This window comes from Danio rerio, chromosome 17 (assembly GCF_049306965.1).
Source record: "Danio rerio strain Tuebingen ecotype United States chromosome 17, GRCz12tu, whole genome shotgun sequence".
Classification (NCBI taxonomy): domain Eukaryota; kingdom Metazoa; phylum Chordata; class Actinopteri; order Cypriniformes; family Danionidae; genus Danio; species Danio rerio.
The window spans coordinates 57216422-57242500 of NC_133192.1; the positions used below are offsets into that span (position 1 = coordinate 57216422).

The window sequence follows — 26079 nt, forward strand, 5'->3', positions numbered from 1 at the left end:
CAAGATACTAGTATTCAGCTTAAAGTGGCATTTAAAGGCTTCACTAGGGTAATTAGGGTAAAGTTAGGGAAATTAGGCAAGTCATTGTATAACAGTGTTTGTTCTGGAGACAATCCAAAACTAATATTGCTTAAGGGGGCTAATAATATTGAGCTTAAAATGGGTTTAAAACAATTAAAAACTGCTTTTATTCTAGCCGAAATAAAACAAATAAGACTTTCTCCAGAAGAAAAAAATATTATAGGAGAGAAATTCCTGAATCTGTTCAACATCATTTGAGAGGACGAATAATTTTGACTTCAACTGTATATCTAGATTCCCTTTCTCTATCCGTGCAGCCCTTGAGTGTTGGATATTACACAGATATCTAAGTGGAGAAATATAAACACACCCAGAACTCTGAGCTGGACCTGACGCTCCTCAAACTTCTGTGCGTCTGTGACTGTGCAGGTATAAAGTCCAGAATCATCTGCGGTCAGCTGCTTGATCACCAGTGTGCCGTCCGAGTGCTGAGAATGCCTGCATGAGGACACAACACTCAAACAAAGTCTCTTTAAGGCAAGTCATTTCACTCGGCGGCTATCTTTGAAGCGCCTCTGGATTCGGACATACTACTCGGTTTGCATACTATTTTTAACATACTATATAGTAGAAACGTATAAAGAACCTGAATACCTTTATTCATGTATGACATTGGAACCTAACTTGAAGGGTCTTGTCGCTAGATATGTTGAATATTTTAATGATATCAGAATCCCTACAACAGAAAATCTAAAGATGACTTGGGAAAAGGACCTGGGATTAGAGATCTCAGAAGATAACTGGACTAATGCTCTTCAAGTTATCAGGTCCTGTTCCATTAACTCCAACCTCCAGCTGATCCAATATAAGGTAGACTACACTATTCCAGCACTAAATACACTCAATATACCCCTCTGTATCGCCTCTTTGTATTAAATGCAAGTCCAATGAAGGTACACTGGCACACATATTTTGGTTCTGCCCAAAAATATCAAAATTTTGGACGGAGGTGTTCTCTTTTTTCTCTGAAGTACTAAGGATTGATTTTCCACCTGACCCTCTTATTGCAATATTAGGCTGGGCTCCTCCCTTTGAAAACTTTAGCTTGGATCAAATCCAGACAGTTCAATATGGAATGACTGTGGCAAAAAAGGTAATATTATTGACGTGGAACAAAGAGTGTACACCTAAATTTGAGACATGGCTCACAGAGTTTTGTAATGTACTACACGTGGAAAAGATTAGATATGAGATTGCAGGTAAACCAAAGAAATTTTCAAAAATTTGGAAGCCCTTTTTTGAATGTCTACCGACTGATCAATGAAGACTGATTGGTATGGAAGATTCTGAATCATAGCAATGTGAACAAAATACTAATTCTTTATAATTAGGTATGTATAGGTTTTCAATTATCCAATTTTATTTTTAATTTTATTTATTTTATTTATTTATTTATTTATTTATTTATTTATTTATTTATTTATTTATTTATTTATTTATTTATTTATTTATTTATTGTTTATTTATTTATTTATTTATTTATTTATTTATTTATTTATTTATTTATTTATTTATTGTTTATTTATTTATTTATTTATTGTTTATTTATTTATTATTTATTTATTTATTGTTTATTTATTTATTTATTTATTTATTTATTTATTATTTATTTATTTATTTATTATTATTATTGATATTTTTATTTATCTCTTTTCCTTATTTTATAATTTTTTTCTTTTCCTTTCTCTTGTTATCTGTATTGATTTGTACTCATATGTATATATGCTCTATATGTCATGCACATATGCAGATATTTGACTGAACTTGTGGATATGTGCAGGTATAGATTTTTCATAGAGGAATATGATTAGGTATCTGTACAGTTGTGGATGTACATGTGCATATGTATCTACATTTCAAATATGTTTCTTTATTATTATTTGCTGGCATGGGAGGGATTTGGGGTTTGTTCTTTAAAATGTGAAAAGCTTTAAATAAAATATAAAAAAAAAAAAACATCTGTATAGTAGAGAAGTATGAAATTTTAGACGCAGCCTATTAGTTTGAACACTACTCGGCTTGCATACTGTTTTTAACACACTATATAATAGGGAAGGATGAGATTTCAGACACAACCTTTGAATTCAGACATACTACTCGGCTCGCATACTGTTTCTAATGTACTATATAGTAGGGAAGCATGCGATTTCAGATGCAGCCTATGAATTCAGACATACTACTCGGCTCGCATACTGTTTTTAACGCACTATAAATTAGGTAAGCATGCGATTTCAGATGCAGCCAATCACTTTAATGAGAGCATAAGGAGTGTGGTGTAACACAGATGATGTACCTGAGTGAGTTGAGTGGCTGTCCAGCTCTGCTCCAGTGAATAGTGACCGCATGTATGGCCGACACTGGCAGAACTGAACACTGCAGCTTGGCCGTCTGACCCGCTCGAGCCTCAACCAGCGGAGAATAGTCAATGTTAAACCTAATAAACAGTGAGAATATACAGCTGCAGTCAGAATGATTAGCCCTCCTGCGAAATTCATATATTTCCCAAGAGCGTAAACGATGACAGAAATGTTAATTTTTGGGTGAACTCTCCCTTGATATCTCATACCTGGAGGAAGACTGTGATGTGTACGACTGTGAAGAATCCACCTCTGATATTCCTGCATTGTTTTGGGAAGATCCTGTATTTGGGATTAAAAGAAACACATTAGTGACGTTTTCATTGCTTTAATATTTCTTCCAGATTTTTTTGTGTTGCTATGTGGTTGTCGTAAGGTTTCTGATTATCACTATGAGGTTGCTAGGTGGGTCTAGAAACAGTCCACTTATAATAATCTGCTCTCCACATATGACTTAGCAACTTTTATCCATTGTAAATCTACACTGTAAATTTCAACGTAGGCTCATTTTGAAAACGTAGCCCTCGATACATATCTAGAGATCGCAAATTATGTAGCCAGAAGTACGTATGGTTGCATTAAATCTTTAAAACGAATGCTGCAGGGCGGAATGACGCTGTTCCATTTCACGCTTGCCAGCTGACCTTCCGTATGGACGGCTTTTCTGCTGTAACCAGTTTGTCCAGTGACTTGCAGCATACGCCAGAGGATTTGAGACTCAGGGCCCTATCATACACCCGGCGCAATGTGGCGCAAGACGTGGCGCAATACTCTTTTGCTACTTTTAGCTCGGCGCAAGGGTCATTTTGAGGTGTTGCGCTACGCTGTTTAAATAGCAAATGCATTTGCGCTCAAATGTGCGCCCATAGGCGTTCTGCTCTAAAAAAAAGCAGATTTGTTTTGGCGCGGCGCTACGGTGTTATTGTGGAAGCATCTTCCAGTGTTCCTGCATCCCCGGCTTCCTGCTCTGCTTCAACTGTAGCTACCAGCTCCAAAAGTGGTGAGAAAAGCATTGAAAGTTTTTTCCATGCGCAACAGTTTTGTGCGCTCTACGCCAATAACGAATGCTATTGCATTGTTCATCTGCAAAGATTTTCAGCCTAGTGTCACAGAGAACGAAGGTTTTAAACACCTCCTGTTAATTTTTATTTATTTATATTTTTATTAGCCTGTTGTTTACAGTGACAGTGATGTTTGAAAGCAGCATAACACTGCTAGTTCACCACCTTAAGTTTTGAATAATCAGTGGCAAAATATATCTTTGTCAAACTTGTTTTCATAGTTAAAAAGTTAAATCACAATTCTTGTTGTGCAATGGTAAACCTTTATGTTGAAAGAGTGCAAATATATGTATTTTTAATATTTATTGCACTTATACATTCTGTTTATCTTGAAAATACTTAAATAATATGTGCTATATGTTCTAAAATGGCCCTCTACTGTAAACTGACACTCTGGCTCTGAGAGAAAAGCCAGTTTGTAAAAAAGTCTTGGTTTTGCTTGGTTTATAAATAATCAAACTCATTCAATGGCACAGCATCCTCTTTCACATCATCTCATAAACTTGATCTAATTAGTTAGTGCTGAATTATTGCATTGTATCGTGATATGGGTGTGAATCGTATCGTGTTGCATCGCAATATGTCACAAATGTATCGCTAATATATCGGATCGTATTCTTTGTATCGAGATGCGTATCGGATCTGCATTATAGCTTAGATGCCCAACCCTAATATATAATAAGGATATATACAGGATATAAATATAAATGATTAAAATATTAGAAAACATATTAATTTCTAGCCTACATGAAGATTTAAAAACCACTGCCTTCATACTTTCTTCATCTCGGGAGGCTTTTTCAGTTCACTCAATTTGCTTTTGTATAATGTTATTATTATTAGCAGTATTATTTATTATATCCATATTTATATTTGTTTTATTTAAAAAAAGCTTAGATTTGCCCACCTGTCAGGTTTTAGACCATATGGGGATGGCAGGTGTATTTGGAAATAACTCAATATTTTGAGCACACTTTGTTATTATTGTTCATTTATTCGTTTGCTGGAAATTAGAACTGAATTTAGAAATAGTTTTGAAACGAATATTTGCGCTTAACAAATTAAATTAATTATTTATAGGCTAATTGATGTCTGTGCGGTAAGGTTTCCCTATCCACGAGAGCAAAAGCGAAAGTGAACTTACTTTACGACAAAATGCACTCTTGACGCGACGCAGCTGGCTCTTAAAGGGAATGGGAGATGAGACTCTGATTGGTTTATTCTCAAAACACACCTATAACTCATTAAGAAAATAAACTCAACCCTTTTAGACCATGCGCCACGGTGCAAAGCGGATTTTCCCGTCCTTAAATTAGGAAAAATGCGTTCTGACACGCCCTGAAAGCGTTTGCGCCCTGCGTTTTGTGCTCTGCGTATGGACCGTCAAAATAGAGCCCATAGAGCGGAGTTGACTGCGATGAAGGGGTTCGAGTCTGGTAAAGAACGGTTCCAGAAAGCGGGTAAGATAAAAACCTCGCTGCGTGCGCATCCTGAATGTTTACAAACAGGTAACTTGTCTATTGAGTGCTTTAGTCTTGTTTGAAACCTACAGGTTGAAGCAAGATGGGAACTAAACTATGCAGGGCTGTGGCCCTCCAGGAACTGAGTTTGACACCCCTGCTGTAACAGTTGAACTCCACAGTATTTGTTTTTCATATTATGGAAGTTGGTTTTTAGTATTCTTCAAAATGTCTACCTTTGTGTTCAACAAAACAAAAATACTCCAAACTGGACTGGAACAAGTCAAGGGTGAGTAAATGATGATTTATTTGTCTTTTTTAGTAAACTATCTATTTTTAGTAAACTATCTACTATTTTTTAGGTAAACTATCCCTTTACCAAGGTAAACTAAACAGAGCAACCCTGCTAAAAAAATCCAGCTTAAACCAGCCTAGGATGGTTGGCTGGTTTTAGCTGGTCGACCAGCCTGGTTTTAGAGGGGTTTCCAGGCTGGTTTCCAGCCATTTCCAGCCTGGTCTTAGCTGGTCAGGCTGGGAGATGAACAGCTAAAACCAGCTTGACCAGCCTAGCCAGGCTGGGAGCCCAGCCAAAACCAGCTATGTCCAGCTTAAACCAGGATGGTCAAGCTGGTTTGAGCTGGTCACTTTCCAGCTTGACCAGCTAAGACCAGGCTGGAAACCAGCCTGGAAGTGGCCAAAACCACTCTAAAACCAGACTGGTCAACAAGCTAAAACCAGTCTACTATCCTAGTCTGGTTTAAGCTGCATTTTTCAGCAGGGAAAGCAAAGACCATAACACTAACCTGACACAGACAGGTAAATGTAGCGGTGATCTCTTTTATCATCTCTTGTGGCCACACACAGAAACCAGCCGGAGTCCTGCAGTGTTATGGGACCCACCAACAGAGAGCCGTCCAACTGCTGCTCATGCCTAGATTATGAATGACTGATCAACAAATCTGACTTAAAGACACATTAAAGGTATAGTTTGGTCAAATATGAAAATATCGTTTACATATCAGGGTTCAACGCTAAGTATTTTTTCAACTTGCCCTGCCAAATTTTTCACTGGCCCCATCAAAGAAAAGAAGATAATAGCTATTTCTTAGCCACATATATTAAATAATGTGTCAAAAGACAAACATAATTGTATACATACACTTTTTAATCAGCATAACTTTTCAGCATATATATATATATATATATATATATATATATATATATATATATATATATATATATATATATATTTCCCCAGTTTCTGTTTAACAGAGAGCACATTTTTTTCAACACATTTCTAATTATAATAGTTTTAATAACTCATTTCTAATAATTTAATAGCTAAAGTCCAGCATCTTCAAGTAGTAACACTGTCTTGACTAGTGCGGTTGAATGACATTTGTGCTGGGCGCACTGTACAAATATGGCGGCGCTATTGTCCGTATGCGATATCTAGTGTACATTTAGAAAGAAGATTTTTCCAACACATTTCTAATCATAATAGTTTTAATAACTCATTTCTAATCACTGATTTATTTTCTCTTTGCCATGATGACAGTAAATAATATTTCACTAGATATTCTTCAAGACACTAGTATTCAGCTTAAAGTGACATTTAAAGGATTAACTAGGGTAATTAGGGTAAAGTTAGGGTAATTAGGCAAGTCATTGTATAATGTTTTTTTCTGGACACAATCCAAAACAAATATTGCTTAAGGGGCGAATAATATTGACCTTAAAATGGTTTAAAAAATTAAAAACTGCTTTTATTCTAGCCGAAATAAAACAAATAAGACTTTCTCCAGAAGAAAAAATATTATCAGACATACTGTGAAAATTTCCTTGCTCTGTTAAACATCATTTGGGAAATATTTAAAAAAGAAAAAGATAATCAAAGGGGGGCTAATAATTCTGACTTCAACTGTATATATATATATATATATAGCAAAAAGACATTTGTCACCAAATACACAACACAGAGGTAAGACTTTGTCATAGCCTCATTTCATTTGTCAAGTTTTGTAAAACTCGATCTATTCAATCAATCAATATATTAATAAAACATTGTCTACATTTATGCATTATAGGATTAAATTATAGAGAGAATTAACAGATGAACCAAGACTGCAGTCAGACCATGAGGCAGATCAATGTTGATCTTTCTTTCCAGGTGTCAGTGCGGAAATGAACAAAATATTAGGCCTAATACAGCATATCATAAGATTAAAATACAGGAAAAAATGATCAGATGGTAACTTCTGTCACTTATTTACAGTAGTTTATACATACACCATGCTCTAGTTCAGCTGCATATTTGGTTTTGCTTGTGTTACATGTAGTTTTGGATTCCCTGTACTTCACAGCACATTTCAAAACAACTAGTAAAGAGTAAATAATAAAGCAGCTAATCCAGAATTTTTTAGGTATGAATCATAATATGAAATCACAAATGTCACTGTATTTTAAGCATTTAAAAACACGCCAATCAGTGTTTGACATCTGCTTATACATCACTAATACAGGGGTAGAAACACTGAAGGTTGTGAAATTCTGCAGGTACTCACCTAGTGGGATCGACAGGGACACCATCACGCCTCCACTCCACAAGTACAGCGGAGGAGGGTGGTGGGGTCACCCTGCAGGGCAGCACCACCCGCTGACCAACCAGCCCCTCCACCGTGGAGGGATCCGTCTTGTCTATACTCACACCTTCAGCCGTCCAACTGAAGCAAACGAGTGCAGAAATAGAGAACAGAGGGAGCAACGAGTGGGGTAGAGACAGACATGCAAAGAAAGAATGAATATAGAAAGAACATGTGACTTTATGCCTGACTATGGAAACAGCAAGCATAAAGATTGATCTTTAGACATCCAATGCAAGACCCTCAAAACACAACACCAGCCCAACATGCTGACCAAAGGAGACAACAAGAAGAGGCTGGAGAACTCAAGTTTAGACACAGAGAATTAAAACAAACTTTATTCAACCCAGGCTCATTCTGGAAATGTAGCCCTGCGGACGTTTCTGGAGACAGCGAAATATGTCCCGGGAGGTACGTATTTGTGCAGTTTTTGTTTTTGCGAATCCGTGAAATTCGAAAAAATAAAAATCCGTTTGCGCCTGCGATGTTCTTGGGTAAAAAGCTGCAGGAGGCCGCTGTCGAGCGACCGTCTGTCCAACTAACTGACTGACTGAATGAATGACTGAACGATTGACTGGCCGGCCACCCTCCTCCCCCTCCTTCTTCCCTAAACCCAAGCAACGGTTTACAAAAGCCGTCCAGAAAAAGAAAAGCCCTCGTCCGATTTTGACTGCGTTTTTGGATTTCACCGCATTTTCGCCCCGTTGCGAACTCATTCGCTTTATTTTTTAGATTCTGTTTTTTGTCTTACGTGATTTCTGGAAACGCTCTTCCCTGGACTCGAACCCGGTTGTTGAACGCGGCCAGCTCCTCCTCCTCTGGGCCTCCACTCCGCCGACGTAACACGACGAGCTAACCGGACAAACTGGTTGCAGCAGGAAAGCCCTCCGCACGGAGGAGGTGAGCTGTTAGCCCAGCCGGCGAGCTTGAAGAGGAGCGGCGTCACACCGCCCCATAGCATTCGCTTAAAAAAACGAAATGTGGCCATATATACCTCCGGCCATGTAAAACGCGGTATCCAGAAACGTCCGCTGGGCTACGTTTTCAGAATGAGCTTGGGTTGACTTTATTATATATATAGACACCTTCTTTATGCACCAACCATAGAGGCCTGTAAAGGTTTAAAAAGGCCAAAACTTTAGTATTTCCTCTATGGTGAAGACAAACTCAAGAAGCCTTAACCTTAATCACATATAGGCAAACTTGGTCCTGGCCTGGTGTCCCCGCCTGATCTCATTAGGAAACGTAAGTATTTTACGTTTTGTCAGTTTAGTGGCTAATTCGTACAAATTCGAGTTCAGTCGTACGAAAATGTATGATTTTAAAAAGGAGGCGTGGCATCTAACCCCACCCCTAACCCCAACTGTCATTGGGTGATGAACAAATCATACTAAATTGTACCGCAGTCATGTTCACCAGCGATCTATCCACCAGAGGTCGCCGGTAAACACTCACACTCAAACAAACTACAAATCCGCCAGTTCATGGACTACAACTTCATACATGCACTCCGTTCACACACGTTCTAGATTCTGACTGATTACACTCGCACAGCTGAAGCTGCTCAAGGACGGATTCATGGACTATAAGCACTGCTCAAACACAAACACTGTGGCTGAGTCTAGCTGTTAAGTGACACTACAACTGGTCTGCCTTTGCCGTGTTTTTGAACCTTTGCTTCGTTTTTAATCCTGTTTGCTGCCTGTCTCTGACCATCTGCCTGCCTATCGACTACGATTCTGGATTGCCCTCATATATCCGTTTGCTCCTGTATTGACCACCGCTTCCCTGACCATTCTAATAAACCTGCATGTGGATCCTCACCCCTGTTGTCAGTGTCATCCCCATGGTTACAGAAGACAGTGTTTGTGTTTGAGCAGTGCTTATAGTCCATAAATCGGTCCTTGAGCAGCTTCAGCTGTGCGAGTGTAATCAGTCAGAATCTAGAACATGTGTGTGAACGGAGTGCATGTATGAAGTTGTAGTCCATGAACTGGCGGATTTGTAGTTTGTTTGAGTGTGAGTGTTTACCGGCGACCTCTGGTGGATAGATCGCTGGTGAACATGACAACCAATTAGATCGTACGAATTCATACAAATTAGCCACTAAATCGAAAGTTACGAACTGCTGTTAGATTAAACAATAATAAAACATACCCGAGCATACTAATCAGTGTCTTCAAGATCACCAGAAAGCTACAGGCAGGTGTGTTTGATCAGGGTGGGAACTAAACTTTGCAGGACACCGTACCTCCAAGACGAAGTTTGCCTATCCCTGGTCTAAATAATACTACAACTAAAAAACAAAGCAAATTAGCACAACACAACCCCATAAAAGAACTGACTGGAAACTTAAAGTTTTGTACATGATTAAGTAACAATGCATTAAGTAAAGGGCAGAGAATAAGCAGCTCATTTTCATAAAGTCCAAACACAAAGCATAAAGCAGTGTAGCTAAGGTCGCAAGCAAGCAGAGGCTACGATGATCATGCGCATGCACTCTATTAACAACACAGGCGCAAAATGATTCCAAACATGTTTTCTTCAGGAATGTTAACAGCGTAAAAACACAAGCAATCTAATCACGCAGACCTTAGACAATCGTGATATTTAAATACGCATTTGTAGGAGTTTTGAATTCATTATTGAAAACCAAGCGATAATTTCTTTGAAGCCGTGCAATGTGGTGTAGTTTGTTAAGAAGTTAAGCTTTTTAGTATTTAGGCTTTATCAATACAAGTACATACATTGGGACACAGAACTTGTTATCTGCAATAATACATAATCAAGTGGGGAGGTTTCTGTCAAGGGAACCAGGGGACTCTCGTCTTCGCCTTAAATCAGTCATCGCTACACCATTGCCATCTCTCAGGTCAGCTTGTAAAACTAGCAATATACTAGGCATGAAAATATACTCATAAAAATGTAGTTTTAGTTTTTTTAAATAGTAAAGAAATGTTCAAGTGTATTGAACGATTCAGCGTTTTTTCTCCTAATAGAAGGTAAGAAACAAAAGATTTACTTTTTTATAACGGGGACAGATTACACCATGACACCTTCATCAACATCATATAACTGCCCTTTAAAAACACAAACAAGAATAATGGACTTTTGCCATGGAAGACATTAATTTCATCGTCGTTTCGTTATTTAGTACCTGGTGTTATTACTAAATTGTTAGTTTACCCAAAACTTGTGTTATTAATTACTCAACCTCATGTTCCTCATGTTCGTCTTCTGAACACAAATTAAAGGTGCCCTACAAAGAAAAATCTGGGTATACCTTGAATAAAAAGAGTTCAGTAAATGGAAATGACCATACTGTGAGTGTCAGACACCTCTGTTTCCTTGTTCTTATGTAAACTCCACAACTGTAAAACCCCAGTGCTCAACAGGCCAATCAGAACACAAAGCAGACTGTTGCGTGATTTACACGGCACATGTGTTGCATGGACTTGGAGAAAGCAGTTGACCGTGTCCCTCATGGCGTTCTCTCAGGGGTGCTCTGGGAATATGGGGTCAGAGGTGCTCTGTTAAGGGCTGTCTGAACCCTGTATGAACAGAGCAGGAGTTTGGTTCGCATTATCGGCAATAAGACTCCTGCAGGGTTGTCCTTTGCCACCAATTCTGTTCAGAATTTTTTATGGACAGAATTTCTAAGCCCAGCCTAATGCTTTGTTCACACCAGACGCGGAATGCGCAGACAAATCGCGTTATTCGCGCATAAATATAGTCACGTGATCATTTGAGTTTACTCTTTTCATTTGCGCGTCAATCCCCGCTTCATTCGCTCATCAAATCCGCCACAATCACGCCCCCACAAGAGCAAGCTCCTGATTGGTTAACTCGGCGCGAATGTCCGCTGAAGTTCAGATATTCGACCAAGGATGTTGACTCAATTTGCACCGCGCTATTTGTGCGTATCGCACCATTCGCACGTACCGTGCCGCAGGATGTCTATTTATGCGTTTGCATTGACTTAACATGTGAATCACTCGTGCTTTACGTGCGTTCCGCGTCTGGTGTGAACGCATCATTGGGCCGAAGGGGGTTTGTTTCGGGGACCACATGATTTCTTCTCTGTTATTCTCAGATGATGTTGTTCTGTTGGACTTCCAGCATGCACTGGGGCGGTTTGTTGCCGAGTGTGATGCGGCTGGGATGAGAATCAGCACCTCCAAGTCTAAGCCATGGTGCTCCACTGACAAAAGTTGGCTTGCCATCTCCAGGTTAGAGGAAAGTCTTTACCCCAGGTGGAATAGCTAAAGTATCTTGGTGTTTTGTTCACGAGTGAGGGAAGGATGAAACATGAGATTAACAGACAGATTGGTGCAGCGGCCGAACGGTTGATGTACTGGTCTGTTGTGTTAAAGAAGGAGCTGAGCCGAAAGGAAAAGCTCTCGATTTACTGGTCAATCTACGTTCCTACTCTTACCTATGGTCATGAGGTTTAGGTCATGACCGAAAGGGCAAGATCTTGGATACAAGCGCCTGAAATGAGTTTCCTTCACAAGGTGGCAGAGCACACTCTTGTGGATAAGGGTGAGGAGCTCTGACACCCGGGAGGAACTCAAAGTAGAGCCGCTGCTCCTCCACACCGTGAGAAATCAGCTGAGGTGGCTCAGGCATCTGTTTCAGGAAGCCTCCTGGACGCCTACCTAATGAGGTGTTCCAAGCATGTCCCAACAGGAGTATACCTCGGGGAAGACCCAGGACACACTGAAGGTACTATCTCTCGTCTGGCCTGGGAACGCCTCGAAATTCCCCCAGAAAAGCTGAAGGAATATATCATTTGTGTTTTGAAGATGAACAAAGGTCTCGAAACAGTATGAGGGCGACAAATTAATTTCATAATTAAATTTCGGGGGTCACTAATCATAAGATTTCCTTAGATGAGGAAATCAATTAAATTGCTTTCACATTGTTGTCCCGGGAACATGTATTAGTTGATGTCTATGTTGTTCAGGCCCCACTGTCAACCCTAAAGTTAAAATCTTATTGGTTGATTGAAACCTTATTACAGAAAAAACAATGATGTTGACCAATAACCAATAACAAAAATCACAACAATCAGACTGGAACTAGTATACCCAACAAGCAAATTACCAAAATTAATTGTTGTGACTCGATTTTAGCCAAAAATCTTGAAATTCAAAGGTAAAGACCCATCAAACAACCTCTGGTAGGCAGATCCGGGATGTTTGCTGACAGAATAGTGCTGCGAAGCTATTTTGAACATCCTTTAACTAATAAGTAAAGAACAAAAACTATTTTATATAGGAGCATATAGTCCCTTTCTACAACATTGTGTCCTACATTTACATTTACATTTAGTCATTTAGCAGACGCTTTTATCCAAAGCGACTTACAAATGAGGACAAGGAAGCAATTTACACAACTAAGAGCAACAATGAATAAGTACTATAGGCAAGTTTCAGGTCTGTAAAGTCTAAGAAGGGAAGTATTAGTAGTAGTTTTTTTTTTGTTTGTTACAGTTAGTGTGATATTCAGAGAGGCAATTGCAGATTAGGAATTGAAGTGGAGACTAAATAGTTGAGTTTTTAGTCGTTTCTTGAAGACAGCGAGTGACTCTGCTGTTCTGATGCAGTTAGGGAGTTCATTCCACCAACTGGGCAGATTGAGCGTGAGCGTTCGCGAAAGTGATTTTTTCCCTCTTTGGGATGGAACCACGAGGCGATGTTCATTCACAGAACGCAAGTTTCTGGAGGGCACATAGATCTGCAGGAGTGTGAGCAGATAAGAAGGAGCAAGGCCAGAAGTCACTTTGTAGGCAAACATCAGAGCTTTGAATTTGTTGCGAGCAGCAACTGGCAGCCAGTGCAAACGGACTAGCAGCGGAGTGACATGTGCTCATTTAGGTTCATTGAAGACCACTCGTGCTGCTGTGTTCTGGAGCAGTTGAAGAGGCTTGATAGAGCTAGCTGGAAGCCCAGCCAGTAGAGAGTTGCAATAATCCAGTTTGGAGAGAACAAGAGCTTGAACAAGGAGTTGAGCTGCATGTTCAGATAAGAAGGGTCGGATCTTTCTGATGTTATAGAGTGCGAATCTGCACGATCTACATATCTACATATCTACAACACACTTGTATAATCCTATAGCTGTGTTGTAAGAACTTGGGAGAAGCACAAAGGGAATGATTAGGACCCCACAGCAGATTTTATTAGTGAAATCATGTAGCACATACAGATCTTGGTGTGAGATGGGATGGAGTGGTAAATTAAAACTAACAACAACAAAAAAACACCAAAAGCAACAGAAAAATTAGATTAACAGTCTGCGTCGGGGGAAATAATCCAGGCCCAAAGCACAGCAATGTCCAACACACATCAGTGAGGGGAGTGGACTAAAATACAGGGAGTGTGTGAGGGTTTGTTGATGCAGTAGATTAGTATGATTAAGAAGCGTGAGGCAAGTCCTAAATCATCAAATGACATCACAATACAACAGAACTGCCCGACAAGTGTGTTTTATGTGTGTGTGTGTGAGTTTGCACAGGGTCCAAAATTAACTCTGATGCTGGCTGGTCAGTAACTTTTAAAAAACCTAAACAATATTACACCTTATTTATGTAAAACTTTAAGAATCATAGTTTGACACACCAATTAAATGTAGTCAAACTCCAATCGAAGACATACAGACTATAGCTATATTTCCATTCACCTGTTTTCATGTGCAATTTGGAAGACTTCATTTCATACATTTTGAAAATGCACAAAACTATGAAAATATTGCACGTAAACTTTAATGGAAACACATTTACTGAATAAATTCCTGCATGTGCATCAAAACAGTCATGTGATTTTGTTTTAACATGATAATAATGTACGAGATGGAACTCATCAATGGACGTTGCAGCGTTTCCAGCACATTGTAAAATATCAGAAATTTTGGTTTGCTCATTTCCAAAATCCCTCAGCCACCAGTCCATCATGACAGTGGTTCAGTATTATTATTATTATTATAATATTATTATTCCCAGCCCCGGCTGGATCAACTGGCATTTCTGTGTAAAGTCTTCCCGTGTTCCTGTGGGTTTCCTCCGGGTACTCCGGTTTCCCCCACAGTCCAAAGACATGCAGTACAGGTGAATTGGGTAAGCTAAATTGACTAGCGTATGTGTGTGAATGAGTGTGTTTGGATGTTTCCCAGTGATAGGTTGCGTCTGGAAGGGCATCCACTGCGTAAAACATATGCTGGATTAGTTGGCGGTTCATTCCACCGTGGCGACCCCTGATGAATAAAGGGACTAAGCAGAGAAGAAAGTGAATAAATGAATAATATTCCCTTCCAGAACTGTCTTGAGTATCTGTCTGCACCCCCAAGGAGCATCTCATGCCTCTAAAAATCACAGCGCGTTCATTACATTTCGTCTTCTGAGGTGCAAGTAATTTATATCAGAAGCAAAAAGGCCCACAGTGGCCACTCCTACCGCGCTAAACTACAATTTTCTGTCTGAAATTTGGCACTAGTTTATCAGGAAGTGAAGATTTTGTTCACTTTGACTCATTGGATGGAAACGCTGCCTTATTCACAAATGTTTTATGCGATATTCCACATAACTTTACCTTGAATGGAAATATAGCTAATGAGATTTTACCACCATGCATTTATTGAGAATGCTCCAAATAACCCCAAATAGTCCTCACATCCAAAACTAAAATATGAGGATGTGTCTTCAAGTATCTTTTTGAGTGCTGCAGTTGTACTGAGAGGCCAGTATTACTTGTGTTATTAGGACAAAAGTTCAGAAATAATCCTAACAATAATCGAATCAGACCTTCATGGTCAGCAGGAAATATTTACGCCCTACTAAAAAAACAGCTTAAACCAGCCTAGGATGGTTGGCTGGTTTTAGCTGGTCGACCAGGCCAGTTTTAGAGTGGTTTTGGCCATTTCCAGCCTGGTCTTAGCTGGTCAGGCTGGGAGACGACCAGCTAAAACAAGCTTGACCAGCCTAGCCAAGCTGGGAGCCCAGCCAAAACCAGCTATGTCCAGCTTAAACCAGGCAGGTCAATCTGGTTTTAGCTGGATTTAGCTGGTCATTTTCCAGCGTGACCAGCTAAGACCAGGCTGGAAATACCTGGAAACCTGCTGGGTATGGAAATGCCTGGAAATGGCCAAAACCCCTCTAAAACCAGGCTGGTCAACCAGCTAAAACCAGCCAACCAGCCTAGGCTGGTTTAAGCTGGATTTTTCAGTAGGGTGATATTTAAACTGGCAAATAAGCAGATGTTGCGCAATTAATTTTGGATCCTGTGTGTGCATATGCTGAACTCTGTTAGTGAAGCGATCACTAGCTTTGTGCATGTAAAAAGCATAAGCATCTAACATGCCTATGTAAGTCTCTGTGCATGGCCGGCAGGCTCCTTTCTTGGCTTTTCTGCAGGGAGTGAAGAGCAGGCAGCAGAAGAGAACTTGGGCCTGGAAGAGGAGTAGAGCAATCCTAGGCAAGCTGGAGAATCTTACCTGGCAGCCGGGTTGCTCTGCTGCATGGCATTGGAGGCCGGCTGGTGAGCACGCTGTGCACGGTGTGCTCCACTAGAGCTGAGCTGGACGTGTGCAGGGAAACGCCGTCTACCGTGCTGCAAAGACAAAACATGTGCCTGGTCCCGCTGCCTTAGTTCTGATCTCAGGCACATCTTCTGGCATTCCTCCTCCGAGGCGAAATTGTTGCTGTTGCCATGGCAGCCACCATACCAGAAGTGTAAGCAGCGTGAGGCGGAACGGTCAAAGTAGAACCGGGACGTCCACTGATCGCATGGCCCGACCGTATTGGGTAGGTCACAGGACAGAGAACGTTGTGCTAAGAGGCCAAGAGACAACATGCATCTGTTGTAGAAAGTTGGAGAAGTCTGCAATTGTTCTTAAACAACAGTGTTGTAATTGAGACACAACAATGGAAGTGGAATAAAATATCAACACAGGTTCGTTGGGAATACGTTCCCAGGACAACATTTTGGAGAACCACAAAATATCTGGCTGTATTTTGTGTGTAAAATGAAAGCTACTGAAGCATTTGACAATTTCTGTTTCTTTTGCGCTACTGCTGACCGCTTACTTCAACATAGGCTCATTGTGAATATGTAGCCCCATATACATTTCTGGAGAGCGCAAATTATGTAGCCAGAAGTACATACGGCTGCATTTCGTCTTTAAAACAAACGCTACGAGGCGGTATGATGCCGCCAACGGCTTCTGTTTTTTTTTTGCACCCCCGCTGACCGCTTACTCCTGTGTGAGCCCAGGGGCTTACAGCATAAGTCGGCGGACTTAAGATGCAGAGAAAGCAGGTTAAACAAAAGGCAAAAAATAAAATAAACAAGTAAATAACAGGGTGAGAATGTGGTAAAATCTGAAAACGTGGTAAAAATCAGGCGGCCACAAGGGCTATTCTTTTTCTGGATTTTTTTTAGAAAACACTGTCAATCGGTGCCTTGGAAAACACTATCGGTTGGATTTATGGAAGGGGGTTGGCAGAGTAATTGGTTGGTCAGTCGGTCGGTCGGTCGGTCAATCGGTCGCTCGGTCGGTCAGTCAGTCAGTCAGTCAGTCAGTCAGGCAGTCAGTCGACAGCGGCCTCTGATGGATTTATGCGAGAAGAGCAGTCACGAATGGCACTCACGAGAAATCTTTGAGATCTGAAAAAGCATACACAGCGGCCTCTGTCGGATTCACGAAAACCTCCTGGGACATATTATGCGCTCCCCAGTAATGTATACAGAGGTACATATCTGTAATGAGCCTGGGTTTGCTTACCTCCATATGGACAGCTTTTCTGATGTAACCTAGACTACCTTTGCACTTCGGAGGCATATCGGACTGGGGTTTGAGTCCGGCAAAAGACAGTTCCAAAAACCATGTTAAACAACACACCCAAAACAGCAGTGTGAAATGGTCTTAAAAGCACGAGACCACAATGGCTTTTCTCTTCTAATTTGTTTCTGAAAACAATATCGGTTGGGTTTAAAGAAGGGGCAGATGGGTTAGTTGCTGACCAGCTGATAAATTATGCACAACAAGCTGACTGGCTTCTCTCGTGGACAAGGGCGAGAAGGATGTGGAGATTGACAGAAGTGTACACAGCGCCCTCTGGTGGATTTATGATAATACATGCCTTAAAAACGTTTTTGGGATTGTCAAATAAGTACACGACAGCCTCTAGTTGATTTGTGAAAACAAAATCTCCAAGCAGACATAGCCCCAGGTACATATTTCTTGGTTCTGAAAAGTGTAGCCCTGGACACATGAGCCTGGGTCGCAAAATATGGTCTTGGACTTGGCCTTAATTATTACATGGTCTTGCTCCTTTTAGACGGTCCTCTGGTCACAATCTACAAGTAAAACTCATCTCTATTGGCACAAAACCCATTTTGCCAAAAATATCAACACCATGTGCTCACAAATATCAATTTTAAGGGGGGTTTTCACAATTGTACAAATTTTCCATCACCCTCACTGTAGTTTACAGTGTTAAAGTTGTAGATTATCATGCAAATTGTAGACTGAGAACAAAAACAATTTGCATATAGGACATACAAATCCTTTAGCCTTCAAAAAACATTATTAAAGGTGGAACTCCTTATATGGCCAATTCACATGTTAGAGAATGCACACAAACACAAAAATGGCCTTTAATTAATGAACTTTACTGAGAATAAGTAGTTACTGCAACACTGCACAGGACTTGTGGAGAATGGCCAAAGAAGTGTGTTTTAATTGTATATCATTGGTTGTAGTGGATCACTAAGCAGAAGCTGTTGGTGGGACAGAGGCCAACTAGTGAAGTGCTTTGTAGGTAAACCTCACTCCTTTGAACCGAAAAGGTGCTCTAGTGACAGATGCTAGTGGCCATGGTCTTTAGCCTCCTTGTTAGAGCAACCCACTCCCATGTGGAGAGTTGCCAGTTATATACCAGCTCAGAGCAAGTTTGGCGGTGCAGGACTGGCTGGGTTACATTGGTGCCGTGACCCGGATGGGAGTGAGGTTGGGGAGGGGGACAGAATTAAATCGGAAAACCTGATCCCAGCTCAAAGCAGGTTGGGTGGTGCAAGATTGGTGGGATTACACATCCACACATCCACACATCCAGGCCCTCTGCATTTTCCACAGAGAATCGCAAAGCTGTGTCTTTCTCTTATGAGTATTCAAAAGCTAAAGTCTTTTTGGAGGAAAGTGTCACGTTAAGCGTGATCAAAACAATATCGAACGGGAACAAAAAGATTGCGGATTCGAGTGCAGATTTTAATATAATATAGTGCAAAAACAGTGAACAAAAATTCAAAAATATCAAGGTGCAAAGTAACAAATAAACAACAAAACCAGAAACTAAATCAGAGACGAGGCTCAGGAATAACAAACTCAAACAACTAAACTTAACTAGAAAACAGACGAGACAAATAACACACGAACTAGACTAAGGCAAAATACAAGAACAAGAACAGAATAACAAACTCGGAATACTAGACTTACTGGATACTCGGACAAGGAAGACAAGGAAGACAAACGACGCGATAACAAACAACGGTGGAATGATTGAATATATAGTCCAGATAATCAACGGTAACACAGAACAGATGTGATGACAGGTCAGTGTATGTGTTCCGGTGTATACGCGCGGTATGTATGGAATTGTAGTCTTTCTGGGACGCTGTAGGGCCTTCTGAGTCCTGATCCACTACAGCGCCCTCAGGTGGTCACTGACAGATGTGACAGAAAGAGGATTGCTGAACTACTCCATATGAACGGAAGACTAATATGAGATTAGGCAAAATTAGAATAACAACCCCAATTTAAGTAATGACAACCATCACTAAGTACAAATTGCATTTGTAAAAACAAAAACTGTAAAGACAGATGGTCACTTTAGCTATACTGGAACTTACTGTTGCTGGGGGGGTTGGAGCACCCCTCTCCATGAGTCCCACTAGCGGCCGTCACACCATCATAGCAGCAGCCGTATGTAGATGAATGACAGTCTACAGGTGCAGATGGTACGGTATCTGACTTTGTAGAGAAAATATAAGAAACAAAATACGAAAAAAAAAAAAAAACAGACAAAGAATGTGACATTAGGGCATATCTTTTAGAACGTTTAGCATTTATAAATAAAAACTAGCACTTATTCCAAAAAGCCAGAATTGCTTTTCTGGCAAAAAAAGGAAACTTCCTAAAGGCTGATTTATACTTCTGCATCAAGGGCATGCGTATGGTCCGGCACAGCCTTCCCGCGGTCACATAGCCCTTATCGTTTACTAACACTTAGTGCAAGCTCTGTGATTGGTCAGCTTGGTGGCTGTAATGAGTGGGGTCTGTGGTGAGAGAGCCGCAAGCCTGTTAAACTGAGTGTTTACAAGTGTGGAGTCCTGTGAAGGAGCTCCAGATGGAAACCTTTGTTTTGTGTTTACCTTATGATTAATGTTATTGCACATACGCCGGTTCCTGCCTCTGAATGAGCGAGTTTTTACAAAAGCTTCCTGCATTTCACTTTCGACGATCGCCAACTTCCCGCTCTTCACTTATAACGATCACCAAGCCCCCCTTCTCTTCACTTTCAAGATGATCACCAACCCCCCTCACCCCACCCACTTTTCACTTTTAACAATCGCCAATCCCTCGAACTACCCCTCCATGCTCTTCACTTTTGACTATCAACACCCCTCTCTTCGCTTTCAAGACAATCGCCAACCCCACGCACCCCACACCGCTCTTCACTTTCGACAATCGCCAGCCCCTCAAACTACCCCTCCCTGGTCTTCCCCTTTGATGATCGCCACCCCTTTTTTCCGTTCGAGACGATCGCCAACCCCCGCACCAAATCCCTCTTTTCACTTTCATCGATCACCAACCCCTCAAACTACCCCTCCCTGCTCTTCACTTTCGACTATCACCACCCCTCTTTGCTTTCGAGACGACCGCCAACCCCCCGCACCAAACCCCGCTGTTCACTTTCGACAATCACCAACCACTCAAGCTACCCCTCCCTGCTTTTTCACTTTTGACGATCGCCACCCCTCTTTGCTTTCGAGACGACCGCCAACCCCCCGCACCAAACCCCGCTGTTTACTTTCGACAATCATTTACCCCTCAAACTACCCCTCCCTGCGCTTTATTTTTGACGGTCCCCACCCCTCTATCCGCTTTCGAAACAAACGCCAATCCCCGCACCCCACCCCGCTCTTCACTTACGGCGATCGCCAACCCCTCAAATTACCCCTCCATGCTCTTCACTTTTGACTATCAACACCCCTCTCTTCACTTTCAAGACAATCGCCAACCCCCGCACCCCACACCGCTCTTCACTTTCGACAATCTCCAGCCCCTCAAACTACCCCTCCCTGCTCTTCACCTTTGATGATCGCCACCCCTCTTTTTCGTTCAAGACGATCGCCAACCCCCGCACCAAATCCCACTCTTCACTTTCAACGATCACCAATCCCTCAAACTACCCCTCCCTGCTCTTCACTTTCGACTACCACCACCCCTCTTTGCTTTCGAGACGACCGCCAACCCCCCGCACCAAACCCCGCTGTTCACTTTCGACAATCACCAACCCCTCAAACTACCCCTCCCTGCTCTTCACTTTCGACTACCACCACCCCTCTTTGCTTTCGAGACGACCGCCAACCCCCCGCACCAAACCCCGCTGTTCACTTTCGACAATCACCAACCCCTCAAACTACCCCTCCCTGCGCTTTATTTTTGACGGTCCCCACCCCTCTATTCGCTTTCGAAACAAACGCCAATCCCCGCACCCCACCCCGCTCTTTACTTACGGCGATCGCCAACCCCTCAAACTACCCCTCACTGCTCTTCACCTTTGATGATCGCCAACCCTCTTTTCCGTTCGAGACGATCGCCAACCCCCGCACCAAATCCCACTCTTCACTTTCAAAGATCACCAACCCCTCAAATTACCCCTCCCTGCTCTTTACTTTCGACTACCACCACCCCTCTTTGCTTTGAGACGACCGCCAACCCCCCGCACCAAACCCCGCTGTTCACTTTCGACAATCACCAACCCCTCAAACGACCCCTCCCTGCGCTTTATTTTTGACGGTCCCCACCCCTCTATTCGCTTTCGAATCAAACGCCAATCCCCCCACCCCGCTCTTCACTTACGGCAATTGCCAACCCCTCAAATTACCCCTTGCCTGCTCTTCACTTTCAAGGATTGCTACCCTTTTCTTCACTTTCAAGATAATCGCCAACCACCCGCACCACATCCGCTCTTTACTTTTAACAATCGCAACCACCCCAGTCTTATTAATTAGGGACCCACTAAAAAGGTTGAAATGGTGCATAGCTGCTGCAATGCTGGTTCAGTCCTGTCAAGTAATAATATCTGCAAAAGAAACACTCACTGATGAAGACCAGTGTGTCCAGGCATCTGGACAGCCCTCCATGTTTTGGCCTTGGGCTACGGTTACACCATCATGACAACAGCCATACCTGAGAGAATATTTGCATGTTTGTTGAAACCCAAAACAGTATGACTACAACACTTTGCAACTATATGTATATGTAAATTCCATTGGTATGCAAATATCACTATTGAATGAGATTATTTAGAAGCAGCAAATTTTTTGTTTTTGTGATTCATGTCCACGTGTACCTGCTCCATGTGCAGGATGGTTGGCCTTGGTCTTGGGGACAGCCCTGGTGCTGTGGTCCACTAGCTGGGGTTCTTCCATCAGGACAGCAGCCATACTGAGTCTGGCTACAGTGAGGAGTGAGGGCTGTGCCGTGAGGACTGTGGGCTGCATTGTTCTGAGGGATTTCTGTTGTGTTGGACAATAAAACATAACAAGGTCCTATTATTAAACTATTTCCTACAGATCAAGATTTTGCAGATAAATCTTGATAATACCATCTCTTTATTACTTTATTAAAGGTAGAAGAGTGTATGCTGCTTTGTAGTCATTTTATTGTGGAAAGGTCTCATGAATATACCATAAACATGAGATAATTCAGAATTTACTTGGGATTATTAGACTACTGAAAGTCCTACATGTATACAGTAATTGGAGAGACGGAGAAAGACACAGTACAGTACTCTCTGATGATTTGAAGCGCTCCTTAGATCCTTATTTGTAGGTTGCCTTGGATAAAAGTGTCTTTAAATGGCCACAAACCATTATAATCTGGAGCAACATTGTCAAGAATGTGAAGTCTGTGCAACGTGTATGGATGGAAAGCTGGATGGGTGGTTGACTAAGAAACAAACCTAGCAAGGGATCCTCAGAGTATGGCATAAAGCCATGAAGGGTGTTGTCATGTCCTGTTGGGTCCTGCATGCTGGGCACCTCTGTTCAGAGAGAGATACACTTAAATGTACAGTACTCTCAGAAATCCAAATTCTGTCATTTGCTCAACCTCATGTCATTCCCCATAAGACTTTGATAAGTCGAATGAATAAAGATAAGTAATGTTAATCAAATATAAGAGATTTCTGTTGACCTTATTCTGCAATGCAGAAGTAAGCACATTTCTCTGATTGTTTTAAAACTTCTGATTTATTTGCTTGGGGGAAAATGACTAGGAATAATAAATGCAGTAAACAGTCAAACTACTTGCTCTACAAACATTATGACAATATATAAGATTGTAATTATGACATTCCCAGAGATGGGCTGCGTCTGGAAGGGCACTCGCTGCGTAAAAAAAGTGCTGGATAAGTTGGTGGTTCATTCCGCTGTGGCGACCCCTGATTAATAAAGGGACTAAGCTGAAAAGAAAATGAATGAATGAATGAATATGACAATACATAAGAATTATATAATTTAAAAATACAAGTTTGCAACATCTAGCAGCCAAATGAGCTGTTAAAAAAATCAATGAAAGTGTCTCGAGCCAATAAGGTTCCAATGGCTGTATCCACTAGTATATGAAAAGATAAAGTCAAGAGGAAAAGAGCAGTTGCCGCTGTATTCTTTACAAACAGCCACTCTCTGCTTGCATCCAATTCCTTATAAATACCACTTGAACCTAAAATAATCATTAATAAAGTATTGGCTGTTCATAGTGACCTGTGTTTATATTATTCTTTGACACCAACACCAACTTACATGATCGTCATTATCATTTGCGTGTATATTTAAAAACTGCCATCTGTTGTTACAAAACTAGCGCAGATCGCATCTTCTATTAAAAACTAGTCTAACGCAATGTCTTCTGTTAAAAACTAGCCTAAAGCTCCGTTCACTGTTAATAACAGTGTACTAAACTAGCCTAGAGCGCCATCTGCTGTTACAAAACTAGCTTAGAGTGCCGTCTGCTGTTAAAATCTAGCCTAAAGCCCCATCTGCTGTTACAAAACTAGCCTAGAGCGTCGTCTGCTGTTAAAATCAACCCAGGCTCATTCTGAAAACGTAGTCCCGCGGACGTTTCTGGAGATAGCGGAATACATCCCGGCAGGTACGTACAGCCGCGTTTATTTTTTTCAAGCGAATGCTGCAGGGCGGTGTGACGCTGTTCCCTATCGCGCTTGTCGGCTGGCCGGCCGGCCGACCGCTTACCTCCTTGTGGAGGGCTTCCCCGCTGCAACCCGTTTGTCCACTCAGCTCACCGTGTACGTCGGCAGGCTCGAGATGCAGAGAGGAGTCGACCACGGCGATCGGTTTCGAGTCCGGGGAAGAGCGGTTCCAGCAATCAGGTAAGACAAAAACAGAATCCCAAAAATTAAGTGAACGAGTTTCATAACAGGGTGAGAACGCGGTGAAATCCGAAAACGCGGTAGAAAAAAAAATCAGGGCTTTTCTTTTTTGGACGGCTTTTGTAAACTGTTGCTCGGGTTTAGGGAAGCAAGCGGGCAGGCGGGTCGATCGGTAAAATTGGTTGGGTTCAGGGAAGGAGGAGGGTGGGTCAGCCGATTAGCCGGTCGCGCAGTCAATCATCCGGTCAGTCAGACAGCGGCCTCTGGTGGGTTCACGCGAGAACAGCGCGGGCGCGAACCGCACTCGCGAGAGGCGTCTGAGATGCGAAAAAGAGCACAACAGCGGCCTCTCGCGGATTCGCAAAAACTTAAACTGCAGCCGTACGAACCCGCCGGGACGTATTCTGCGTTCTCCAGAAACATCCGCGGGACTACGTTTCCACAATAAGCCCGGGTTGGTTAAAATCTAGCCTAAAACCCCATCTGCTGTTACAAAACTAGCCTAGAGTGCCGTCTGCTGTTAAAAACTAGCCGAGCAACATCTGCTGTGTGAAAACTAGCCTAGAGCACCATCTGCTGTTACAAAACCAGCCTAGAGCATCGTCTGTTGTTACAAAACCAGCCTAGAGCATCGTCTGCTGTTACAAAACCAGCCTAGAGCATCGTCTGTTGTTACAAAACCAGCCTAGAGCATCTTCTGCTGTTACAAAACTAGCCTAGAGAGACAAGATCTTCAGTGTTAGGTGTGAATAAAAGCTCACATTAAATTTGTTCATTAAATAAAATGTGATGTTTACACCAAGCCTCATGATGAAATACGACTGCTTTATGAAATTTACAATGTCTTTATGAGTTTTTGGATCTTCTTGGATCAAGAACTGGCGTGTGAGATGGTTATGCAACTATGTGCATGCATGAATCTGAAATGACTCTGAATAAAGACTGGAGGAGCACATAAAAAGGTTTCTGTACCCTGAGGCCTGTAGCAAGGCTGGGCGTTGCAGCTCTCTACGGTGGGAGGTTTGGGTTTGCCCTGGCACTCCTCCGCCCTGTACAGGTTTCTCTGTCTGTCTGAACAGATCACCTGGCGTTCCCGCAGCCCCGAGCCACAGCTTTTAGAGCACTTGAGAGAAAGAGGGTTGATGAGCAGGTATGTCAAATATAATCAAGAGGAAGGTGCATGCATATCCAAAGGCCTGTCAGTAAATGAGGTGTGGATTTCCAATGGGCACCCTGATGTCAATACGATATCAAAGAAACATCAATTATGCTAATAGATTTGATGTTAATTTAGCAGCTTGATGTGAGAATGTCTAACACTGACGTTAAAAATGACTCGTTTTAATAATTGAAAGAATGAATAGTCAATTTTTGACGTGTTTTTGCAGCTGAAGATGTTAATTTGATGTCATATTGACATCAAGCTAGTTTACATGCATTGTAGGCATACAAAATCTAGCGTAAATTTGGAATTTTAAAGGTCCCATGAAATTAAAATATTAATAGTTAATATCTGTATTGTTAGTTTTTAGGATATTTATAATCTAGTGTGCTCCAAAACAGTGACACAATTAGCATTTAGAAGATAAAAGCATCCAAAGCTTGTTTGTCACTTCCATCTAAATGAATCAAAGTCCATTTCAATCAATTTCACGTCTCCTCATGCTTCAGTTTCTCATCAAATCTTCTGACCAATCAAATGCTCTCTAGCATCTGACATGCTCCACCCCTTTCTTCTCATTTGATATGCTTGAGCTCAACCGCTCTCACTGGCAGAGCTGTGAGAAAACAAAACATTATTGGCTG

At 41.6% G+C, this 26079-nt stretch overlaps 1 protein-coding gene across 42 annotated transcripts in view; it reads right to left on the reverse strand.

Annotated features, from left to right (window-relative positions):
• Positions 1–26079, reverse strand: part of paplna (papilin a, proteoglycan-like sulfated glycoprotein) — a 76054-nt gene that overhangs the window by 7102 nt on the left and 42873 nt on the right. For 16 of the 42 annotated variants that reach the window (XM_073927650.1, XM_021467499.2, XM_073927646.1 and 13 more), the window contains 11 exons: positions 25246–25396; positions 22846–22926; positions 22234–22399; positions 21983–22070; positions 19505–19625; positions 16089–16425; positions 7524–7682; positions 5763–5890; positions 2648–2720; positions 2375–2515; positions 392–519 (listed from right to left, as the gene is read on the reverse strand). In XM_073927650.1, the coding sequence (XP_073783751.1) occupies positions 392–519; positions 2375–2515; positions 2648–2720; positions 5763–5890; positions 7524–7682; positions 16089–16425; positions 19505–19625; positions 21983–22070; positions 22234–22399; positions 22846–22926; positions 25246–25396 (1573 nt within the window). Of the gene's footprint in view, positions 1–391; positions 520–2374; positions 2516–2647; positions 2721–5762; positions 5906–7523; positions 7683–13756; positions 15523–15757; positions 16426–19504; positions 19626–21982; positions 22071–22233; positions 22400–22845; positions 22927–25245; positions 25397–26079 lie in introns of those variants that run through there. The other 26 variants (XR_012392904.1, XR_012392907.1, XR_012392900.1 and 23 more) reach the window with 8 other exon arrangements.